Genomic DNA, 26,214 nt, shown 5'->3' on the forward strand with positions numbered 1-26,214 from the left:
CACACACACACCTCCACGTCTTAGACTATGGCTCAGGCTCACAAAGGATGATATTCTCTGTGAAGGTCGGAGCGCCGATCTCCACGTCCTTTAACTTCCTAAAGCAGCTCTTTACATCGTGTGACAGCGCTCTCTATGTAAAGCTCTACTGCAGTTTCAGGAAGCTGTTCCAGGCTGTCAGGAAAGCCCCCCAGGGGTTTTTCTAACCCCGAACGACAGCAGTGAGTTTAAGTTGTAGCTTTGTAATCTCACTTTTGACTCTGGAAAATACTTTAATCACTCCTACAGAGCGCTGACATCCCATCTGACCTCGCAGCAAACTTAGATATATGATGATCCTCAAATAACCTCCAGATGAAGACAGCCTCACAGGAGAGTACCAACCTGACCCCAAATACCATAAAATGTGATTTGTTGCATTGTGCAAACTTATTAAAATGCTCTTTATGAACCAAATGAACCTAAAAGAGCTTGGACCAGCTCTTAGTTATGCTCTTTAGACTGCCGGGGAACTGGCACACTGACACACTGGGATCTCACCCCCCATAACTAAAGGCTGATTTATACTTCTGCGTCTCCCCTACGCAGCAGGGGCTGACGCAGACATGAGCACCACATACTTGTGCGTCGGTGTGTCCGTGTCGCACAGCTATTCTCCGCCGAAACGCCTGAGGGCAGTGCGGTCTCTCTGATAGCCGGCCGCCTGCTTCCGGTCCCGCTACGATCTCTGTTTACTTTTCCACAGAGTTTCAGAGCGTGTTATGTTAATCTACAGCTGATACATGTTGCTGTTTATCATACAGACATGATTACATGAAGAATAGAGAGGAGGAGATGAAATACACGGCCGATGTGCGGCCGATGTCCGGGATCCTGGAAGTGTTGTAAATGCGGGAAAGACAAAGCCGCCGAGCGGACCAATCACAGGGCTTCGGCTCTACGGGGAGTTACATTTTGGAGGAGGTGCACGTCAGCTACGTGCTAAGGCCTCGGCGTAGGTACGGGAGCTACGCGGACCCCCGGCGTAGGGTACGCCGTTGATTCAACACAGAAGTATAAATCAGCCTTTACTTTAACTCTCCCTGTCCCATTAAAGTTACTAACCATAGACCTTTCTGGAGTCCCTGAGCTCCCTTGTCTCATAGGTTCCTCTGGATCTCTGCCGTAGACTGCCTGCTGCTGTGGACGTGTAAGACTCCAGCTGCTACAACTACCACTCTATGTCTCACCACTATCATCTCTCTCTCTCTCTCTCTTCATCTCCCTCTATCCCTCTCTCCAACTCGGTCTCAGCAGATGTGTGTCTAACATGAGTCTGGTCCTGTTGGAGGTTTCTGCCTGTTACAGGAAGTTTGTCCTTGCCACTGTAACTTGCTAAATACTGCGAGGTGCAATGCTCATGGTGGATTAAGATGAGATCAGACCGAGTCTTACCCTGTCTTGATGTTGGGTCTTTGTTAATAATAGAACATAGAGTACGGTCTAGACCTGCTCTGTTTGTAAAGAGACTTGAGATAATGTTTGTTGTGATTTGGCGCTATATAAATAAAGATTGATTGATTGATAAAAAGTCCACTTCTTTCCCTGCAAACCTGACATCTCTAAATCATGCTTTACTGTGTTCAGACGTCAGTGTGTGTTTTGCAGTAATTTCTGAGGCAGAATAATCCCAGAGAAAGTTTGTGAGATTGATAAGAAGAAGCAGATCGGCATCATATCTTCTGTTTTGCCAAAATTAGAGCAAACAAAGCATACCTTACGCACCCTAAAAGCTGCACACACTGTCGACTTGCAGCAATGCAGAGGTTTGATCAGCGTGCATCCCTGCAGAGAGCGATGAGATATGAACTTTCTCCTCTCTTTTCACATAAAAAATACATTTCATGTGAGTTGGCTGACTGAATTATGTTCCCTGTCGATCATTTATCTTTCCTGCGGTACAGCTCCAACACAGAAACTCTTTCTCAAGATAAAGCTGATGTTACAGTGCAGCAGGACACAAACAACAACCTGTGAACGACTGCTTGTTTTTACTCTGTTCTGTGGGTTTACAACACTAACTGCAGTTTTTTCAAAGCCATTCTGAGCAGAGAGGTTGTACATCAGCAGCTATAAGCATCGAGATTGACAAGGGATATTTATGATGGCTTCATCTGAGTTTCTGTTTTGGGAATACATCTGCTGAACTGATATGAGACAGTGCGTTTCGCTAACATCCCCTGTGGCATTAAAATAAATAATGACATAATAAATTCTCATAATAAGACCTCCAGAGAAACAGATTAACATGCAAGCTCACCAGACGTTTAACCTCGATGAGATACCTCGCCCCGAGCCAATCAGGTTAGTGAGTTAAACAACAAGGTTACACATCCATCCCCTTACATGCAGCAAACTTCACAATGCTCCCTCCCACTGATCATCTACAGCCTCAGGCAGTGCATGAAAGGAAAAACAAGATGGAAATGTAGTATGTCTGCATGGAGAGAGTGAATGGCATTAAAAGCGACGTGGTTTGTGAAGCTCATTGATTTAAAAAAACTATAAAACTTTTGAAAAACTACAACTGAGATAGAACGAGTGAAAGGGTGGCTCAATGCTAAGTCTACCTGCTGTGATAATCCATTACTCCCCATGTGTTGAACCATTAAGTGATGGAGGAACTATGTGGCAGCTGCATCATGACTTCATTAGGACCGGTGACAGCCTCTGAAATGGCCAAAGACTCTGGGGATCGGACATGACAGCTTCCTCCGACACATAATTCAACATGTCCCGCTGCTTTGGCACTTACTAAAGGTTTACGGCACCAATCTCCATTCCTCTTTTAATGAGCCATGATCAAAATGACAAATGTGACTGATCTTTCCTCTTTTCATCAGCATGCTTCATCCTCTGAAGTCTTTTATTTGGTTATCAATGTTTTATAATCAATCAGGGGCATTAAATGAATGGATATGATTGTCGTTATCCAATGAAGGCACAGTAGCACGTACAGTATATCATTCCTGCGGACACTCAAGTCGAGATAATCTACAGGGATCATGCACTGCAAACTGAAGCTGGCCCGAGGCAGATCCACGCTGCATACTAAGCGGTCTGCCTCTTGGGGAAGACAAATGCTGTTGCCATTCTGCTCTTCCTGCCCAATTAATCTGAGAGTGAACACTTGGGTTTTTGTGTTTAGTTTCATGTCAGACTGTTTTCATATGGGATATTTCTTACTGCAAGAGAATCGTCTTTGAGACATCAGCAGAGGCTTGGGGGTTTTAGCAATTTAAAATAGATTATATTTCGATGAAGAACTGACTGGTACTCAAATGAAAGATAAAATAAGTCTCAAGACCAGTCTGATGGAATCTGCTAGGAACTCTGTGAGGCCACATCATCGCTTTACACTAAATTCTAATGTCAGACTGCAAACATGCCCACACTAACAATGTATTAATGTTAAAAAGTTACTGTTTACCTTATAAATTATCTTAATTTGGTGTATTAACATTCTAAAATTTGCAAAATGAGCACAAAGAATAAAAGCTGCAAGAGGGAATGCTGTTTTTTCAGGGATTTGCTCCAAAAAAATCTCAGGGTAATAAGAAAAATGACCAAATGATTACATTAAATGATCACTAAGAGGAACATGGACGGATGAAAATAATTTCATACAAGCAAAATAGTTATTCAGATATTTAACCTAAAAAAACAACGTGGGGGCGCCGGTGGCCTAGCGGTCTAAGTGCCCCACATACAGAGGCTACAGTCCTCATTGCAGGGGTCGCCGGTTCGATTCCCGGCTGGTCGACCATTTGCTGCGTGTCTTCCCGCTCTCTCTACTCTGCATGTTTCCTGTCTCTCTTCAGGTGTCCCATCCATTAAAGGCAAAAAGGCCCCCCCATTTTTAACCAATAAATTAATAATCTGAGGTTTGAGCTCTATGTCACACACACAGGAAACACACACATCCTTACAATAGGGAGAATGTGTCCTTGAGGGAGAAAGCATCGCTTGTTTAGATAAATAATTTTTCTTTTTTACTGCATTAAATTTAGACATGCACCATTTTGTGTGTCACAATAATGATGACATTGCGATTAATTGAGTGGTTGTAGCTAAGAATGTGCTCGTCTAGACGACATAACGATTAAAAGTTGTCACCTTTGCTAGAGAGTTACACAGTTACTAGTCATATGTTGTGTCTGAACTGTAGCCCAGCCACCCACCACTAGCAGGGGCTGTAGCTCCAGTTAATGGTTCCTGCCATAATCGTATGTGTGAGAACTGTGCAAACTTCTTATCATCTGCCAGCACTTTGTGTTCTTTCAGGATATGATAAGAGGTAGCAGCACATTGAAAAACAACTTCAAGGTGATTCTGCCCAGCAACTTGTGACTTACTGTTGTGCAAACCAATTAAATATTATCATGCCCTTTGTAATACGATCACGCCTATGCTTTCAACAAAACAGCTGAGCAATAGAGGAGACTTTGAAGATGATGTACCACACTCTGTGGTGAACCATGGATCAGTCTTCCCTTTTGCAAAAGCGAGCTAATAGCTGAAAAGTTGTCTGTGTGTTCCTTGACTCTACTGTGACGATTCCTGGACCTGACAGTATGATGCTCTGCTACCTGGATGTAAATAAGTGCAGATGGTATCTCGTAGTACAGCATGGTAAGGCAGCGTTTAGATGTAGAAAATGGAGATTACATTGTATGCAGGCTGTGTGTCGTTAAACCTGCAAGGAGGACTGACGGCTGGTGGTGCTAGCTTTCATAACATTAGCTACATTCAGCACACATTCATTGTTTACCTGCAGACTCTGTGATCCAGTGTATGCCATGTTAAATAAACTGTTTAAGAGCATTTTCTCCCCTGTACATTAATAGTTGCCAATTACATTTTTGTCACTGTAGATCATCCCCAATTCAGGCTAGCAAAGATAGCATCTTAAAACATGCCTGTATGAATCATCTATCATTTGTATTGGGTGCAAAAGACAACTTTGTACAGTGATGAAATGTTCCTGCTATTAGAACAGCAACACCAGTCAGCACATAAGGAACACCATTTCATTACCATCACTACCAATGAACAGTCACATCAACTGCAAACCTCTGAGGGCTGGATTTTAAAAATTAACAGCAACCTAAACACAGAGCAACTTAAACAGATTTGTTTGTTTGCTAGAAGATGATAGCTTGCATCATCAGCAACACACAGACACATGCTTGCTCCCACCCACCTTGAGACGGAGGCGTATTGTGTTGCAGTCCCTCAGTGGGTTCAGCTTCAGTGTCTCTCCCAGGTTGTTGCAGCTTGAACTCTGATGCTGGAGCTCGCAGCACACACACACTCCATCGCTGTCAAACTTGAGCTGGGGGGGAGGAGGAGGGAACATACATCCACACTCATGCATGCACGCCACATACACAGAGACACACACACACACACACACACACACAAGAAGACAAGCATACGGACATACACACAGAGAAACATGCACCGATTAGACTTGAGCTTGGTGGTTTTTTGTATCGTCCTTACATCACTTTTTACTCCTGATGTGAGCTTTATTTTTAGGGAATGTTAGGAAATATAAATAAATAGACTTGAAACCATAGACTGTATAAAAAATGGACGTAGTATCCATGACGTCACCCATCTGTTTCTGAAGCCAAGTTTTGAAGCCTATCGTCGGAGGGTGCTATATTGGAAATGCTGACCTCAGCCTAACTTCATCCGAGCTAGTGTGAGGTAAAGAGGTGGGCCTTTAGTCTTTTTGCCAACAGCTACAGGGTTAACGCCTGTCAATCAAGCAAGCCATGCCCTTATTTGGGCAAAACTCTTAAGTTTAACATCTTCAAAAATTACGAGTTATAAATAAAGCCACCCCCCATACAGTGTGTGAAGCGAGCGAAATTAGCTATTCAGACTGAACTGTTTTTTGTACCAGGCTGTAAACATGTTTATTTCTGCTGTAAAGATCGTCTTTTTTGAAAGTGTGTGTATGTGGTTCCCAATGTTTTTGCAGCCAGCCTCAAGTGGACACTCGATGAACTGCAGTTTATAGCACTTCAGCGTGAGCTTCATATTTTAAGGCTCAAATACAATCCTATTGATGAGACAGGCTCTGGCACAAGGCTGATGAAAAGTGTACAACAAAAGCAGAGCGGCTGAGAAATAGGAGGAGCTCCAGGGAGGGATGGAGGTAGAGCATACCTCCGCTGTGTGTCCCAATTTGGGAGAAAGCAGGACATGAACCCAACAAGTATGGGTTAATTACATTGGGGAGAGGAGATGAGGAACGTTAACGCTTCAGTCACGTACAGGGAGGGACCTCTGGGGAGATGCAGGAAAGCAGTGAAGTTGGTGTACTCTGCTGGTCCTACATTTGAAAGCAGAAAAGCTGCTTCTTATGTGGAAGTTCTGAGGTTAGTGGGTTGGAAGCAGGATGAGTCATGAGGGGATTCTTCTGTCATGACTGTGATAGGTACCTCTGGCAATAAAATATTCAGCTCAACAAGATCTGCTTAGCATAATGAAAATGTAAGGACAGTGTTCACACACTAACTCTGATCAGCAGCTGCAAGCGGAAAAGGCTTAACACACTTATTGAGAAGGGAGCCAGATTCTCTTCAACACCTCTTTCAAAAGTGGCAGTAGGGAAGTGAAGTGAGAAAGCATTTTGGGAACCACTTCAATTCACTTTTACACAGGTGAGTTCCACTCATCCTATGAAAACAGCTATATTTTGACTTTTATAGCTGAGGGAGTGCCATCATGTCTGATGAGTCCAAATAAGTAAACACAGCTTCTGTTGACTTCTGTAGAAATTTCTAAAAGATAGCCTGTGTGGATTACAAATTGGAAGAACAGGGGGATTAACAATAAAAAAGAGAGTCTAACATACTGACGCAATTGATCAGATTATGGAAGTCAAGAATCCAGAAAAAGAAAAAAAAGAAAACAATACTTGGGTGTAGCCAAGCATCAGTCTCGAGTGTGCAAAGTGCAAAAACTGCAGTTCCTTGAGTGTCCACTTGAGGCTGGCTCCAAAAGCCCAGTATGCTCCATTTGCGTCCATCTTAAAGTGCCAGTTTTCACTGTAGTAATAAACATGTTTACAGCCTGGTTCAAAAAACAGTTTGGGTTTCTTTGGCTAATTTCTCTATTTATGAAAACTGTACAAGGGAAGAAAGTTTTTATAACTCATCTGCTTTGATTATATCGAGCTAATGGGGCGTTTACACCAAAAGTACATACTGTACGATCGCGCAAGTGAATTCCATGTTCAGTCAATGTAAAGATGCGAGTTGATGTGAGTTATTTTTCGAGTGACAGGAATGAAATTATATACACAAATAGATTTGCAAGAGGTGGAAAATAAGAACTTCAGCAAATTATTCACGCCCGATAGCCAATCAGCGTATAGCTCCTCCAGTGAGGTATGATGTGACATACGGACCAGAGGAGATTCATCTATCTGGAATATAACGGACAAATTGATTATATCTTTGGGCGCCTTCACCCGAACTTTGTGACACTACCTACCTTTAATCAGGAATAAACGGGAGCTAACTTTGAGGAAAGTGAATAAATCGTTGTGAAAACCTTTGTGTGTCACTTGATTCCAGCTATCGGTTGTACTAGGAAGTTAGCACTACGCCCTGTAGCTTGACGGCTTCCCCATTCAATGTAGTCAAGCTCAACATGGTTTGATAACAACATACTTGTGTGGCGTTAGAACACCCCCCTCGTGAGATTTCTCATCTTGGCCACTTGCTTACATGCAGTTTTGAGCTGCAAATTAAGTGAGTAAACACAAAACATTCTGGGATTCATATTTGCGCAAATGAAGCAATGGTTAGTGTTTTGTCTGTGAATGCAACATAAGAGTTCTGCATAGCTTTGTATAATTTTGGGTGAGACTGATCTGACTGACAGGCGGGTGTATCGTTGCTTTGTGCCAGGAAGCCCAAAAAACATGCCTCGGCTCCACCTCTCTGCTTATTTCTAGGTTGAGTCGGCAACTCTAAAAAGGTCAGTGGCCATCGTAGGGCTTCAAAATGCCTCTTCAGAAACCAATGAGTGACGTCACTGAGCCTAATCCCATGTTTTAAACGGTCTATAGGTACAACAAGGGGCATCTGAAAAAGGAAGATAAGGAATGTAGTATAGAAATAGTCATGATGACATCAACTTTTAAGCCCTCCACTGATAACGGCACTAGAAAGGTATGTAGGTCTGCCTCATTTATGTCTGTTAGCGTTGCTGCTTTGTGAGTTCCAAGTCTGCTGCTTTGATTTTGTCCAGCCTGTTTTAAACCTGCAGGCCGTGTGATACCAAATCTCTGGAGTGCTCAGTCTCGGCTGCTGTTCTGTGTATTTTCAGTCTTAGTTTCTTGCAAAGATTGACGAGATAATAACGAGGCATTACTCACTAATAGACAAATTACTTCAGTTCGCTTTACTTCAGTTCACTTATGATGTTGACTCACTTCTACAGCCTGAGGACAGAAGTGCTGCCTGCCAGACGACCACACACCCACACTCATGAATTTATACATTACCTATGCATGTCTGTTACAATCTGGCTTCACTTCCACTTTTTCACAGTTAATCCTAACAGTAATAATAAAATGAGTCTCAATGAGACTTCACATCTTTCAGCTTCATGATCGACAGCTTTGAAAGCATCAATCCTCTGAACCAGAGGCTGTTTTCACCTTTATTTATGGGCACATATGTAAGTAATGAAGGGTTGTGGTATGATTCATTGTATAAGTTATTTTAAATCAGGCTAATAGCCCACATGACTGGTAAAACGCATGACTTGGAATCATTTTAATAAAAAAAATACAGTTGATAAAAGTTTTTTCAGGCTGCAGATATTTTGGGTTGAATGTTCTTCAATTTTTTAAGCATACAGCAGGACATTTTCGTGACATGATGATCATGCTGATGATGCATTAAGAGACACTGTTATAAAACAATATTTTGAAGGTGCAAAAGCTTGTTTTAAATGTGTTTGATTTTCAGTGGCCTAAGCTCCTGTTTCCTTCTGTTTGAAATTTTGTTTTAATGCACCTTCGAAAGTCCAATATACTGACATAACACTGCAAGTCAATTATTATTATTATTCCTATAACTACTATAATCATTGTTTTAACAACATTTAATTATCCTACTTATTTATTCTTTTATTTTCTTGTATGTATCTGATCTTTTCAACTTTAACTGATTTTAAATTTTGCTTTCGACCATTATTTATTTTATTTTATTGATTTTAATTTATTTTTAAATGTTATTAAATAGGATGTCTTTCATTATTTTTACTCCAGATTTACCTTTTTAATCTGCCTTTTAATTTGGAGAAATTTAGTTTTAGCCCTGAACTCTATAATAGTAATAACTATTATTATTAATAACATTATTTTAATTACATGTATTTATCTTATCTATTTTATTTATCCATTTATTTTTATCTTTTTAACTTGAGCACATTTTTTTATTTTACTTTCTACCTTTATATATTTGATTACTATTACTGAATTTACTTTATCTTATTTTTCAGATGATTTTTTTATGATTGTTTTTTATTATTTTACCCATCTCTGTTGTTTTTTGTCTCTCTGTTCTTTTGTGAAGCACTTGGTCTGCATGCTTGTATGTATGAAAAGTGCTATATAAATAAAGTTGCGTTGAGTTGGCATCAGTCAAGAATTTGTTAATTATGTGAAGTAACCATACTGGGATGAGAGTGTGCGTACACTTACTGCGCCTCTCTGCTGATTGACAGATCGCTGTGGAAGGAGCTTGTCAATCACAAGTAGCCTTGCCCTGAAGCATCCTCACTTTCTGTTTTATTTTAAACGGTACCATCATCAACAAAATTAACATCACGCTGTATTGATCAGGACTTGAATTAGCAACTGAGACTTTAAACTCTCAAAGAAAATTAATCAAGAAGAAGCTCATTTACTTAATTTTGCAGACTCAAATCTGAAACCACCCTTTGGTGTAATTAGAGAGAATGCAGGATGAAAACACGTCCACATTTGCCTCACTTTCAGACGGCCAGACTACATCCCCCATATATATAGTGTCTGTGGTTTTTACTGAGGAGAAGTGGCGGGACTTTTGTCAAACAGTTGCATCAGTCAGGTTCAACTTTTGATTCAGCCGCTCTGCATAATTTTTACTCCGTAAGAGAAACAAAGGAAACTGTTCAAGCTTAAAGAAAAACAGACGTGTGTCTGTAAAGACATCGTCGCCGGCTGTGTTTGGGAGTGTGTAAGTGTGTGATGATGGGCTGAGGTCCAGTTGGTCTCACCAGCTGACAGTCTTCCAGGGAGTTGACCAGCTGAGCGTTCTGGCAGGAGAGGATGGAGCCCGCCAGGTTTAACATCACACACACAGCTGAGAGCAGCATGAAGAACGTGATCTGTGACAGAGAGAGAGAGAGAGAGAGAGAGGGTGAGAGGGGAAATTGACAACATGATGTCAAACTGTTGCAATTCTATTTCACTTCTTACATCGTACATATATTGTATGTGAAAGCAGCTGTAATACCAGAAGCGTAGTGTGCTTCACTTATGAACTGATGTCAAGAGAAGTCAATAATGTGTTTCTCTGGAAAGTCTGAAGGCGAGAGAAATCATAATCACAGAAAGGATTTTCACCCATCGGTAGGAAGTGACTTATTGACCTGCTGGGAAAGTTTTCTACCTCAACAGCTGAACAATAGTACTATTGTAATTATAATTATATCATAGTCTGAGTAAGATAGTTAAACCAGAGGGTTTATGGTTAAGTATGAGTCAGACTAAGAGCACTTAAATGAAGGTTCCATCAGTGGGTACGTATTTACAAGCATCTGAAAAAAGAAAATGTGAACAAAAAGAATAAAAACAACAAATGGAGCATCACAACTCAAGTTGCACTGATTCATACTGACACGTCATCCTCTGTATCAGCTGATCTCAACATCCTCTCATTTGGCGGTCTATTTAAGCTGCAAGTCTTCCTGTCTTTGCCTCTGCTTTGTCAGTGCTACTGCTGCCCTGCTCAGGGCTGCGTGCAAACTTTCAAACCCACCCCCTCCCCAGAATCCACCTGTAGGCTTTGAGGGGGCTAGTCCAATCTCATTACTCCTCAAATTCTGCATATACATCTGCTTTAAAAATAAACTTTAGCTTAAAGCAGGGGTTCCCAAAGTGTGGGCCGGGACCCCTTGGGTGGTCACAAGACAGAAATGGGGGGTCCTGAGATGTATTTTTTTTTTTTTTATCTAAAAATAGTACATTTAACCCATTATATTAAAAAATATTGACAAAATTAGTAGCTAAACTTGAAATAAAACCTTGAAAATAGAAAATGTAATGAGTTTTCTGCCTTTCTTTGTTGCCAAATGACTCCTAAGTTTAGGGTTAGTGAGCAGTTAATTAACAAAAGCATCAGTAGCAGTAGAAACATGGCCACATGCTCATATATGGGTAAGCTAATTTTCTCTAGATCAGCTAAATGAAGCCACGTTAAATCACTTTGAGGGATAGTGGGGGTCACAAGTCTTTGGTACCGGTATTTTGGGGGGTCATGGGCTGAAAAATTTGGGAACCCCTGGCTTAAAGTAACGTGAGTCTTCTGACTGAACTTATGTAGGGAACTAGGAATAGCTAAACTCATAACAGTATAGATCCTGGTATCCTTTAATCACTGATTCCCCTTGGCTTGTCACAGCCAACTAAATTTATAGAGGCATGCACTACCCATCACCAACACTTGGGTGCAACCATCCACCTCTGCAGGGTTGAGTTCCCTATTCATTAGAAGTATTATGAATAAAACACACAGACAACACACTCGGTAGATGTTTAATTTTCCGACGGTACCTGAATGCATCACAACATGTGCTATCCTCGTCTATGGAGCGAACATTAAAGAACTATACTTTAACATTGCAAAAATGAGTCCTGTTTGCAAGAAGAGCCACAACATGGATAACATTTTCCAGATCTAATGCACCTTTTACTCTCATACACCGCCCTTGACTCCCTGTTTCTCAGGTCAAAGGCTCTTCTTCTATCCAAGCTGGCATCAATTCTGAAGTAAAGCCTTCATTTGACTTTAGATTGCAGTTCAAGTGTGAAGAAAGAGTTTGGAAATTGATAAAAAAAGCCTCCCATGTCCACAAAATTGCAAAGCGGGTAAACTGGCATTTTCTTTGCTGACCTCACAGGCTCCAGATTGATCCATTCATCATAGATCTTTCAAAGTTTGCATTTACAGAGAGTAACCCTGGAACGGTGATGGGGGAGGACGTAAAGGGCACTGGCAGGAGGAGACTGACGCATATAAAGGTTGTCAATAACACGCATACACAAATGGAGAGGAGGAGAGAGGCGCGGGGGGAGGGGACAAGGAGAAACTGGAGGTGGCATGTAATAAACAGATGGAGGGATAAGTTTAAGTGCTTTTCACCACGGTGGAAAATTGAAAGATTGAGAGGCTGATGGATCAGAAATGTTTTAAAGGAGAATCAGAAGAAAGAATAAAGAAAAATGCAACAAAGTGAGAAAAAGGGCAGTCATTAAAAGACAGGAGAGGAGGGGGAGAGGAGAGGAGGCAGACGGAGAGACAGACCGAGCAAAACTCTGGAGTCCCGTGGTGCATTGTGCTGATGATGTGCAGATCTGATTAATCAGCATATCATTTGAATGTGATATCAGCTATCTGCTGCTCTCGTAGATCAGCTGCATGAGAGTAAGATCACCTCAGAGGCGAGCCCTCAGCTGCAGGGGATTTATAAACGACAGGGAAACAGCAGATCAAGGGACAAGACTCGTACTCAACATTATAAAACATAAATATCTCTGAGAGAAGTTAGTCAAAACCTTAAATAGCTATTTAAAGCCTGAACCATCAAATCATTGCTTGAAAATTATAACTTTCAGAAAATGGAGTGTTTATTGGACCTTCTGACAAATAATAATAAAAAAAGAAACTAAAAAGCAGTTTTCATATTTGAGTTTTAATTTGTATCATGTGATACATCAGGCATTTTGGTGCAAACTTATTGCTCAAAGCTTCTTCTTTTTTAAATAATAATTAATAATATATACAAAAATACAATTTTTAGCTCATTAAACGTCATACATATTTTGTATCTACTACACAGATTAAAAAAAAGTATTTATTGTATATAACTCCTCTGAATTGTTTAATTTTTAGTAGAAATCAATGAGCAAACAACAATTATTTACTAGGGAGTCATGGTAACATTCAACCAGTCATCAATCATCCTGATACAGCAGGTTGCATATATAAAAATACAATATATGTTATAAATATCTCAATTCTACTCCAAATATACCTAATTATGTCATTTAAACTTAAATAATAAAAATAGTGCATGTTGCTTTATGGAATGCATAATGTATGAAATGTAATAAAATTATGATTGACAGATTTGCAAATAAATGACCTTATGTACCTGCTGTATCAATTTTGATACACACATTTTCAACACGATTTGACTATAAATGAAGTAATTAAATATTAATTAATTTTACATTGCATCAATCCAGTAACTATTCCTCTTGAAGTTTTAGAAACAAATTGAAAATTTAATCACATTTTAGAGTAATATTAATTAACATAATAAATACATAAAAGAATATGCTATACAGAGAAATAGTCCAACTTGCTCTATAAAAGAATCAGATATGTTACGTTAGTCCTTCAAAGATGGAATATAATTAATAAAGCACAGAATAGAACCTCAGGTCTTAATAAAATGATCAAATAAAGGAAGGACTTTATGTCTTAGGTTTTTGATCAATCCAGTGAAGTAAAATATGCCTTCGGGGAACAAGAAAGTCATAAGCAATAATGTTTCTCTCCTTAGTAAGAAAACAAGCAAAATCTTCAGAAACACCAAAGTAGAGGTTACAAGGCTGAAACTATATTATGATTCATGACCAGACAAATGAGCTCTCAGGGCTTTAAGTACAGAAGTAACTAAAGGGTGTGTCCGTCTTTTTTAACATTGAGCTTCAGATTTACAGTGTGTCACTAACCCATCTGTGTCAATTGAGATACTTTCTGTTATGTAGATTGAATTTGCATAAGAAAACAGGACCAAAGGGCCCTACAGGGACTCTGATGAATCATCCAGACAGAGCGGTGATTTCACTTTATTGATTAAATGCTGCTTTATGTAACACATGTTACTGATTTTCTGTCCACTGTAATAAGGTGTGAAAGTATCAATGCGCAGGTTTCTATGCAACACTTAAAGGGAACCAAAGACAAGATTAGCTTAACTGTGTTTCTCTTTAATCACACTGAAGGTGTTTAGAGTGTGAAATATCACTAATACGATCATGTTTATGTACTAAACAACATTCAGATAGGTTAGCAAGGCCATGGGAAGTATTTCCTTTTATGCAGTATACAGTTGTGCTCATATGTTTACATACCCTGGCAGAATTTATGATTTCTTGGCCATTTTTCAGAGAATATGAATGATAACACAAAAACTTTTCTTTCACTCATGGTTAGTGGTTGGGTAAAGCAATTTATTACCAAACAACTGTGTTTACTCTTTTTAAATCATAATGACAACAGAAACTACCCAAATGACCCTGATCAAAAGTTTATATAGCCCAGTTCTTAATACCGTGTATTGCCCCCTTTAGCATCAATGACAGCTTGAAGTATTTTGTGGTAGTTATGGATGAGGTTCTTTATTTTCTCAGATGGTAAAGCTGCCCATTCTTCTTGGCAAAAAGCCTCCAGTTCCTGTAAATTCTTGGGCTGTCTTGCATGAACTGCACATTTGAGATCTCCCCAAAACGGCTCAATGATATTGAGGTCAGGAGACTGAGATGGCCACTCCAGAACTTTCAACTTATTCTGCTGTAGCCAATGACAGGTGGACTTGGCCTTGTGTTTTGGATCATTGTCATGTTGGAACGTCCACGTACGTCCCATGCGCAGCTTCAGGGCTGATGAGTGCAAATTTTCCTCCAGTATTTTCTGATAACATGCTGCATTCATCCTGCCATCGATTTTGACCAAGTTTCCTGTTCCCTTGTAGCTCACACATCCCCAAAACATCAGCGATCCACCTCCGTGTTTCACAGTAGGAATTGTGTACCTTTCATCATAGGCCTTGTTGACTCCTCTCCAGATGTAACGTTTATGGTTGTGGCCAAAAAGTTCCATTTTGGTCTCATCACTCCAAATGACTTTTTTCCAGAAGTTTTTGGGCTTGTCTCTGTGCTGTTTGGCGTATTGTAAGCGGGATGCTTTGTGGCATTTGCATAGTAATGGCTTTCTTCTGGCGACTCGACCATGCAGCCCATTTTTCTTCAAGTGCCTCCTTATTGTGCATCTTGAAACATCCACACCACTTTTTTTCCGAGAGTCTTGTATTTCAGCTGAAGTTATTTGTGGGTTTTTCTTTGCATCCCAAACAATTTTCCTGGCAGTTGTGGCTGTAATTTTTGTTGGTCTACCTGAACGTGGTTTGGTTTCAACAGAATCCCTCAGTTTCCACTTCTTTATCAGAGTTTGAACACTGCTGACTGGCATGCTCAGGTCCTTGGATATATTTTTATATCCCTTTCCTGTTTTATACAGTTCAGTTACCTTTTCCCGCAGATCCTTTGACAATTCTTTTGCTTTCCCCATGACTCAGAATCCAGAAGCGTCAATGCAGCACTGGATGAAACATGTAAGGGTCTGTCAGGAGCCCAGAAACTCACTGACCTTTTATACACACACACTGATTACAAGCTAACAGATCACGGTGAGGATGGTTACCTTTAATAGCCATTCAAACCCGTTTGTGTCAACTTTGTATACATGTTATCAGGCCAAAATCACCAGGGTATGTAAACTTTTGATCAGGGTCATTTGAGTAGTTTCTGTTGTCATTATGATATAAAAAGAGTAAACACAGTTGTTTGACAATAAATGGCTTCACCTGACCACTACCCATGAGTGAAAAAAAAGATTTTTTTCTTATCATTCATATTCTTTGAAAAATTGCCAAAAAATCACAAATTCTGCCAGGGTATGTAAACTTATGAGCACAACTGTACAACAGGTGAATGTGAGAGCTCTCTGAGGTGAGCTTGGTGTTGTAAAGGAAAAACTCTTCTCCTGTCATCCACTGAGCATCCAGACTGACTCATATTGTATTGATTACTAGCGATAAAGGAGAAGTTAATGTGTTGGAGTGCTGTGCTGCAGAAAAGAACAACAAACAGAAAGCCTTTTCATTAATTCAGCGGGGAGTGCAGGAGCGTTTAACAGGAATGATGCCCTGACAGTAACTATCACAGCGATTATATTGTAAAGCACAAACCAGTGACGGTAAAAGCTCCCTCCCTGACTCTCAGGCTATAAGTTTTACTTTAATGAAACCTCTCTGGGTTCTGCTTGATGCGGGCTGAGCCACTCCTAAACAATGCTGCGCCTCAGACAATGACTCTTTTTATCAAAGCTCAAGAGAGTGCTGGAGTACGCTGCTAAAATATCATGCTGCTTTAAAAGGATATTTAAATTTTTGTAGTGTGCATTTGCATAAATCTCCCACTCGCTCTTTATCGTAAATCTGCAGCTATTATTAAAAGCACACAAGCATGAAACAACACAGCTGATGCCACCACTACTGGCTGACTAAGTTGTGTTTTTATGAAACAATAATAGAAAAGTTCCCCAAACACATCCCTCTGCAATCTGAGCATCTCCAGGCCTGTACGTGTCACCTGTGCGTCATGCTTCCTCTCCTGCTGAGCTGATAGTCATGCCTGGCCCTGCACAAAAGCCGTCTCATTACCCTGTATGATCACATAGCACCATTTAGTCAGTCATTAATTACTGCTGCGCTGCCCTCTGCATGTCAAAGAGGAAACACACACACACACACACACACACACACACACACACACGCACAAGAAGCCACACACTCGCCACCCGCTCGCTGTAACAGGAGAGGCAGATTTACGCTGCGTGTCATCATCACATCGTTTAGCGCTCGCTGCAGAGGACAACACAGCACAATACAATCAGCATTCATCTCTGTGACACACACTCATAGATTACAATGAGACCTGGGGTTCAGGTGTATCACTGTAATTCTCCATAACTGCCACCGAGGGGAGGATCGTTTGGCTTCTTCCTATCCGTCATGTCCCATAATTTCTCATGCTGCAGAGAAAAAGGATGTCTGTGAAACAAGCTGCACTATGAGGCAATGTTTTTACAACCGGCTTCCTGTTCAGTGTGTCCCTCACGCACCAGAGAGCACATCAGCATGTGCACATGCTCAGTGCGAGGTAGAGGGTCAGAGTGTACGTCTGCAGACACTGCAGGCAGCCTCGTCACTGTGGCTGCTGTCAAGCAATATTGGCACTTTCCCTTATATCGATGTTACCGCTCTGCATTCTACATCTAAATTTCCTCAGTCAGTGTCATCTTTTCTAATTGATTAAGTAACTCGTGTTTAATATAGATGTTGTGCTCTATAGAATAAAATCAGTCATGTTCTTAGATCTATATCATAACCCTAAGTATTTTTCAACATTAATTATTTGAAAATTCGTCTAAAGCATGTTTCTGTCTAAAATAACCATGCATATATGATTGTAATGTTCATGGAATATTAATAATAAAAATAATGATAAAAATATAATACAAATTACATATTAATAAAATAATAATAATAATAATAAACAAATCAATGAATATATACATAATAATAATAATAATAATAATAATAATAATAATAATAATAATAATAATAATAATGATAATGATAATAATACTAAATAAAAAATCAATAAAGAAATCAATATTAAATATACAATAAATAATGATAATGATAATGATAATAATAATAATAATAATAATCATTGTATTTAAAAACAGAGGTCTCAATGTGCATTACAAAGAAAAATAAACAAATATTCACAAATAATAAATCATTATAAAAAATAAAATAAAATAACGGATGTTATTATTAATTTGTTGTCTTCTAATAAATACAAAAAACACAACAACATGACATCAGCAATACAAATCAACATCAGACATTCCTTAATCGGCATTTGAAAAACTGATATCCATCGACCTCCAGTTTCTCAGACGACTGATTTGCAGATGGTGTTCATGCTGAAAACAAACCTCAGCAGTTTGTCAATGAGGGCAGAGGGAAGATGACTTCCATCAAGTATCTATCTGGATGTAAACACTGCACAGGATACAGAACACTTCAGATCATCGCTGTAGGAACATTTTCTGTGAGCTCAAGGTTTTAGTCAGTGCTGCATGTTAACAGACACTCAGAGCTTCAATAAACCTTGTTCTTTCCTACTTTGAGCTTTTGTATGAATCAACCACTTTCAATAACGGATCCTTAAAGGAGGATTTTGTTATAGGACAGAACCAGCTTCTGGTTGAGTCTTTCTGCAACAGGAGGCTGAATGTCTGCTGTTTATGAAACAGACTCAATGTAACAGTTAACACAATTTTTATACATCCGCATTAACATTTCCCCTGAAGTAAAAGGTGTCTACACAAACACGTCACAGGGTGCAGCTGGAAATAGCTGCTTACGCCTGTTATTCACACACATCCCTCCTTTAGTGAATCTCCTCCTGTCCGTCTGTGCTGCCACCAACAACAAAACAAGCTCATTCATCACCTCTGTTTATTTGTGTGGAGGAGGAGTCACAGATAAGATAAGAATCTCAGCAGGGGAGCTGGACTGATGCAGAAACACACAGTTAAAGGCTTTCACTGTGTTGTTGTTTTTTTTTAACCAACAAATACTTAACAAAGGGAAGAGAGGGGTAATTTAAAGGTGACATATCATGCAAAATTGACTTTTTAATGGTTCTCTACCTGAAATATGTGTCCCTGGCATGTCTACAAACCCCCGAGAATGAAAAAAATCCATTCTGCCCCTGTTTTGATTTCTCCACCTTTCTGTAAATGTGTGTGAAACGAGCCGTTTCAGACTTCCGTGTTTTTGTTACGTAACAACAATATCCGGTCTGTCACGGAGTCAGAGCTCGGAGCTTGTTCAGCCCATAGCCTGTATAAACTAATACTGAATCCCCCCTCCGTTTTTCATTACCTGCACAAATGTGTGCTAACAAGGAGCTTAGGAGGGAGGCATGCTAGTTGTAGGCTGTCTTAATAAACACAAAGGTCAGTTTTACTCCCCACGTCTGAAGATTTGAAGATCTAGTGGATGATTTTTATTTATCATGGATAAGTGCTAGCGCTAGTTAGCATAGCTACATAGCTACATTTCGTAGCTGTAGCTGTGTACCAAGACACACGTCAACATACTGACAAATAAAACAACAAGAAACACAGAATCTGTGACCAATCCTTCAGAAAAGGTCCTGCTGCCTCTCTGGCAAAGGTCTGTTTTACTCCCCACGGCTGCAGATTTGAAGATCTAGTGGATGATTTTTATTTGTCATGGATAAGTGCTAGCGCTAATTAGCATAGCCACATAGCTACATGTTCATAGCTGTAGCTGTAGCTGTGTACCAAGACACACGTCGACATACTGACAAATAAAACAACAAGAAACACTAAATCTGTGACCAATCCTTCAGAAAGGTCCCGCTGCCTTTCTGGTAGAGGTCGGTTTTACTCCCCAGGCCTGCAGATTTGAAGATCTAGTGGATGATTTTTATTTATCATGGATAAGTGCTAGCACTAGTTAGCATAGCCACATAGCTACATGTTTGTAGCTGTGTACCAAGACACACGTCAACATACTGATAAATAAAACAACAAGAAACACTAAATCTATGACCAATCGTTCAGAAAGGTCCTGCTACAGGTGCCTCTCCATCAGAATCAGATTCAGAGGGTTGAAGTAACGTGATCTCTGAGCAGCCGTGTATATTCAGCCAACATGTAAACATTAGATCAACGTGCTGGAGAGCCAAGGCACATCCACTTCTTGAGGGGGCGTGGTCAGAGAGAAAACAGAGTGTTCTGAGGAGGACTGGAGAAGAGGGTTTTTCAGGCATGCCAAAATCTGATTTCAAAGTGTTTTTTTGAGCATAAACTTTACAGACATGTTTTGGGGACCTCTTAGACCAATATATATTGATGAAAAAAGCGTGATATGTCACCTTTAATACTAAACTGATGATAGCAGCAGGATTTAAAGCTGCTGTGAGGACATTTAAACAGGTTATGAAACAGACCGAAATTAACAATGAGGACTCTTTATGAGCTACAAAAGCAAACAAGACCATTACCAAAATGAGTTACATCGCTGTATTGTAAGTTTTAATACCTGAAACAGCTGCAGGGGGCTGCTGTTGAATGAGGCGATTTACAGCACAGTGAAGGAAAACCCAAAGCAAAGCAAGTATTCATGATGAGTGATACATCTGACTGTTAAAATAAAGCAGGATTTTTTTTTGTTAATTTTTTTATCAGAAAATATAGATTGCAGAAAGTTTGTCAAAGCAGAACTTTATGCATATTTTAAAATGGTGTATTTGCTCAAGTTTTTGGGCATTTATTTGCCGTTTTATTGATAGGACAGCTGAAGAGAGACAGGAAACGTGGGGAGTAGAGAGAGGGGGAAGTCGCGGCCGGGAGTAGAACCGGCAACCTCTATGACGAGGACTATAGCCTCCATATATGGGCGTGTTTAGACCACTAGGCCCACGGTGCCCCAGCTTTATGAATACTTTAATATTTAGATGATGTAACCTGAGGCTGGCAAACATGCATGTTATTACTGCATCTCTATGACATGATGCAGTAAGACATTAAACACATGCTTACTTACAGGAGCAGAATGCACAGATTACACAATGTGCATGTGCAGATGTTCAAGGTTATAAAGACTGAAGCTTTGGGCTTCATTTGTAGCACAATTGTGATAATGTGCAAAGAACATATGCTATCTGGTCAATAGCAAAGTATCAATAGCGAAAAAAAGTGATGTGAGAGGGAGCTTTAATGTGGATTTCTACATTTTAAATGCACGTAAAACACTTTTAGGTATGGAACAGTAAAATCTGACATCTTAAAGCTGGGGTTGGTAGTCAGATTAAGATACACTTTTTGTTATACTGGTTAAAATTATCTTTATGTCCCGATGGCAATCAATACATAATGTGTTCTTAAAAAAGAACCAAAAAAAGCTGCTATCTACAGCTAAAGTAAACCTGGGAAAACACCAACCAATCCCTGCCATCAGCAGCCTCTTGTTTCATCTGTCCTGTAGCGTGTCTCTATGTTATGTGTAAGACAAAGCTATGTTAATGTTCACAAAACTCAACATTCAAAGTATTTATAGAAGGTACAGACTGGCGTCCATGGCTGGGGTAAACAAAGCAGTAAGGTCCCAAAGCAGGAGACAATGCTAATACAGCATGACAATAAGTTATTACTGTAAACAATGGTCCAACAAGCAAATGGATGAGCCTCCATGACAATACATGACGTGGTACCCTTTCAAAGAGGCCTCAGGGCAAAGTAACTGAAGACAGGACATCTCTGGTGATTGTTCTATGAAAGAAGAATTTGAGAAACTGTTAGCGTCCTTTGAATGCGGCACAAATTAGTATTTAGTCTGCAGCGGCACTGCGACACAAGGCTGTTTGTTTTCAATTATCCCAGAGCCACGAGAGGCGGAAGCAGCGTCGCTTTGTTTTTGCCTCTGCTCAGCAGATCACAAATCCTCTGATTCAGTTTCCCTCCGACACTGTACATCAATCCTCCGAGCTCTGCGGGGCTCCAACATCTGTGAACAAGACCCACTTAAAGGACAGAACCAGATCTTTACTGAATACTGATTCAGAGGAAACAGGGTCAGATATTTGCATCAGGAACCTCCTCATTTATGCTGCTATTTAAATCGATGCAAAAACTTTTAAACCGCACAAAACCCAGAGGCGACGATACAATCAGTAAAGACAACACTGTGCCTCACATGATGCCCCTCCTGCTGACTCTGTAAACACACTGAGAGAGCTGCAGCAGCTGCTTCTCATTGGCTCACACCGCTGACTGAGGTAACTCTCACCTTTCTGCCCCCACCGACCGCCGAGGGCCCTGATGTATATTTATGTGTGTGTGAGTGTGGGTGTGTGTGTGTGCAGGGGTCTGTTGAGACCACATCACGGGGATTAGTGGTGATACAAGTTGAGTGACCCCAGGTTCAGCGGCGGTCCAAATAAACAGTGGAGGTGTTGATACTGACTCTGAGCAGCAGAACCCGGGGGACATTGCACTAAACCAGACGTAACGACTTCCACAGACCCCAAATCCAGCTGGGACAAAGCCTCACCGCAGGAGCACACATCACATCCCTCCAAAACCTCCACACTTTGTTCAGAGATACCTGTGCACACGTACATTTACAAGAGCTATGGTTCATGCCTGATAAGAAGTGAGTTCTGACAAGTGACAACCGCAAGCAGAACAACACATTTATCGAGCATCAGAACAGAGTTGAACACAGCAAACAAATCTTTAGACTTCTGCACTTTGTCTTCATTAACACGGTAAAAGACTGACGCAAGATTTAATTAGAGAAGCAGCATTTTAAAGAGGATCTTGCTTCCTTGAGTTGATAGATTTCCTGTTTAACTGGACGTTTATGGAATCATAGTAAGATAATTAAAGTACAACAGTCCTCACTTTCAGAACTACGACATTTACAGACGTCGTAATAAAACAGTGAAAAAACAGTTAAAAAAACTGTTCAGATTTTCCTTTTCCTTTCATGTCTGGAACTCCAAATGTTCTTCTACTTCTTTACTACTTGACTCTGAGAAGAGGTACAAACCCGGCTCTCCTCTTGTCGGCTTTGATGTGCAGTCATGTTGACAGCATGTCAGACTGCATCTCCACAGGCTGTGATGGATTAGTTCCTGTGGTTAGAGACATCATGTGGACACGCTGCGACCCAACACCTTATATTGGCAGATGAGACGTCAGACCTACATCCAGTGCGCTCGACTGCATCTTACATATGAGGGTCCTTTATCCATCTATGTATTTATTTATTTAATTATTTGTTTGTTTGGACTGATTCAACTGCTTATAAGTGGTGAAGTTTCAAGTAATCAGGTTTCAGAGTGTCAGTATTTCTTCCTTTCCCATAAAAAGCTATCTGAGCGAAAGACGTTTTGCAGAATCATCCTTTAATTTAACGATACGCCTTTCAATACTGCCAATTTTCACTTCAAGAACAGCCCTCCACACCAGAAGGGATGTTGGAGCTAATTAAACAGGAAGTACATCGGCGTAAAAGGGAAGTAGTAGTGTTGTGTTCTGTCTGAAGGTAGAGTAGTTCATCAGGGCACCAGAGCTCACACGTATTGATTAAAACACACCATGAAAGACAGTATCACCCTGAGGTTCAGCAGCTGATTAACCTCCACTTCTCAACATTTTAATCAACCACTGACCTCTAAAGAGCTAAAACAAGGAGGCTCTGCCTTCTCCGCTCCCCCGCGGGCTCCTGGTGGGAGGGGCGGCTGTAATGAGACATGCCTATAATGAACCATGGTCCCTGTGGACTCCCACACCACCCCTCAAGTACAGCAGGAACTTTTTAAACATGCAGCTGCTTATATTAGTACATTGAAAGAGCAAGGATGGAGATCTAGAGTGATTTCTGTGAAAGATTACAGAGCGGGCTCAAAAGGGACAAAGTACACTCCTAACTGAAGGCCAGTTTTCCAAGAGCTTTAAATCATCACTTTAACTGAGGGACAAAATGTGGTGACACTTTTTCTTACTGAAACATGTTAAATCAAGTTTGAAATGTAAGGAACTGTTACAAAATCTTTCCCCAAAGTTAAAGGCAGGGTACGCAATTTTAATTCGGAGTCAATTACAGATATTTTCACCATGTGTAACATCAGTATATACCTTTAAACTGTATTCTTATTTAATTTATCTATTTTCATTTTTATGTTTACTTTTAAATATATTCTCTATTTGTGCTCTATTATTCTTGTACTACTCTTGCTACCATGTCTGTAGCAACTACAAAGAGCCAAAATCTGCTGCGAGGCTGAGGTTGGGCCTAATAAAGTGTCTGACGGGTTAAAAGCAAAAATCGCTGATGTACAAAAAATAAGTTTAACCTTTTATTAAGGAAAAAGGATAATCAACTCATGATTAAGTGAACAAACAGATGATAAAAGTGATATAGCAATATAGCGGTCAACAAAAAGCATGGAGACCCAGCTCGACCTCACTCTCCAACCTCCAAACAAAATAAAACAGGTGTGAACTGAATATCCCCGCCTCTAACACATGACCCGGAAATAACCTAATTAACTGACCCCACAATAAACCATATCGTAAACAAACAACAAAAATAACACCACAAAAAATATACAAACAATAAACTACCCTAATCCTCAAAATAAGATACTATAAACACTCAAATCCTTCATGGCTCCTACAATGTCTGTGTTGCAGAATTTCCCCCCAAGGATCAATAAAGTTTTATCTGATCTTATCTTTAACCAAACTCAGCAAACATCTTAACTCTATTCACTGTACGTCTACCTTCTGGGCACACTTGTTACTTTAAAAATACCTGCCTTCATACCTTCCCCCAGGTATGAAGAGCCGCCCTTCCCCTTCTTTCAGTACCTGTTGTTTATTGCGGTTAAAAATAGGGGCTTTGTTCTCTTTGTTTATATTACATTTTGGAGGTTTTGGGGGGTTTCCGGCTTACTTTTTCATTTACCAAGAAATGTTGTTGTTGAGATATAAGCAATACAAGCAGGAGAGATGAGAGTATCAGATTGTGGAGCTGGTGTAGTGGCTCTTGAAAGGGGCTGCAGCAACTGAAGCAATCTGATAATGTCGCTAACTTTCTACGTTTGTGTGTTTTTGTCCACCAGACTACAGACTGTAAAAAACACGGACCAAACAAAAAACTACTCCAAGTGAAGCCATAACTTTTAGCGCTCCCCCGTGGTGACTAGCTGCAGTACAGGTCTGAAACTCCACCTACTCCATTTAAACAAATGGAACCTGGGTCAAACTACAGATCCAAATACACATCAAATACATATATTTGAAACATGCTTTCTGTCATCACAGTTCTTATCATGCTGACTCTATGCGAGTACTGAGAAGTTAAGTTTTAGTTTTTGGATGTTAAAAAGATGATTGACTGACGGGCTCCTGCAGTGTTCTTTATCGGATCAGCTGCCGAGGAAGAATGATGACAAACACTATCACAAGAGTCGCTGAACTTTCCATGACCTTTCAAAAGAATCTGATCTGCGGTGGACTGTACTGACCTGAGGGATCTCTGACATTTTCTCTGTGAGTTAAATATGTGTTTTGGTTAGCGGAGGGGGTGTGATGCCGGCTCCCCCAGATTTACCAGACAGATTGTTCCTGCACATGCTCCACTAGCTCGATATATCAGCGCCCATTGAGGCAGAATTTTGGCTTCACATCCCACAGTGGGAGGAGCATCGAGGCAAAGTGTCCATATTAATGTTCAGTCAAAGGTCCACAGAGGTGTATCTGACTATTTAATGAATCAGCCTGACATTTATAGAATCATTTATGAGCTCTTGATGATAAAGACTAATGACTGACCTTTCTTGTAGCGCCACAACAAAAAGGCTGATGATACCTTCGAAACTTATATTATTCCAGTCAACCTTGTCTCTAGTTAGCATTCAGAGCTAATTAGCAGGTGACATGACTTCAGACTTATTTAAGCATAAGATTCTCAGTAAATCTTCACAAAGCTGCTAACATGGGAGCAATCTTGTTCAGTGATATAATACCGGCTCAGCTGGTTCACTCAAATTCTTTAAAAGTTCATATGCATATCAGCAGAAGCAGAAAGATATCTGTTTGCTCTTGCTCTCTGTAAAATGTTAAAAAATGTTCAATTGTCAATTAAAGGTCACATATTAAAACTCCTTTTCATCAACTTTATATTGGTCTCAGAGGTCCCCAAAACATGTCTCTGAACTTTATTGCTCAAAAAACACAGATTTTGGCATGCCTGTAAATCCCTCTGTTTCAGCCCTGCTCAGAACAGGCTGTTTCTGTGTCTGTAGCTTTAAATGTCAACAAGCTGTCTGGCCTGCCACTCTGGAAACAAGTGGCAACCTCAGGTCTCAAATGATGAAGCCCATGCGGAAGTTTTTATAAAATGCAA

The 26,214-nt window shown here is 40.2% G+C and overlaps 1 protein-coding gene across 3 annotated transcripts in view; it reads right to left on the minus strand.

The window, feature by feature from the left end:
- The window catches only part of fam189a1 (family with sequence similarity 189 member A1), a 141,374-nt gene that overhangs the window by 24,071 nt on the left and 91,089 nt on the right, over positions 1-26,214 (minus strand). For 2 of the 3 annotated variants that reach the window (XM_034680750.1, XM_034680751.1), the window contains exons 4-5: positions 10,333-10,443; positions 5,243-5,407 (exon numbers count right to left, since the gene is read on the minus strand). In XM_034680750.1, the coding sequence (XP_034536641.1) occupies positions 5,243-5,407; positions 10,333-10,443 (276 nt within the window). The remainder of the gene's footprint in view (positions 1-5,242; positions 5,408-10,332; positions 10,444-26,214) is intronic. The other variant, XM_034680752.1, reaches the window with a different exon arrangement.

The sequence above is a fragment of the Notolabrus celidotus genome, chromosome 3, assembly GCF_009762535.1.
Source record: "Notolabrus celidotus isolate fNotCel1 chromosome 3, fNotCel1.pri, whole genome shotgun sequence".
In the NCBI taxonomy this organism is placed as follows: domain Eukaryota; kingdom Metazoa; phylum Chordata; class Actinopteri; order Labriformes; family Labridae; genus Notolabrus; species Notolabrus celidotus.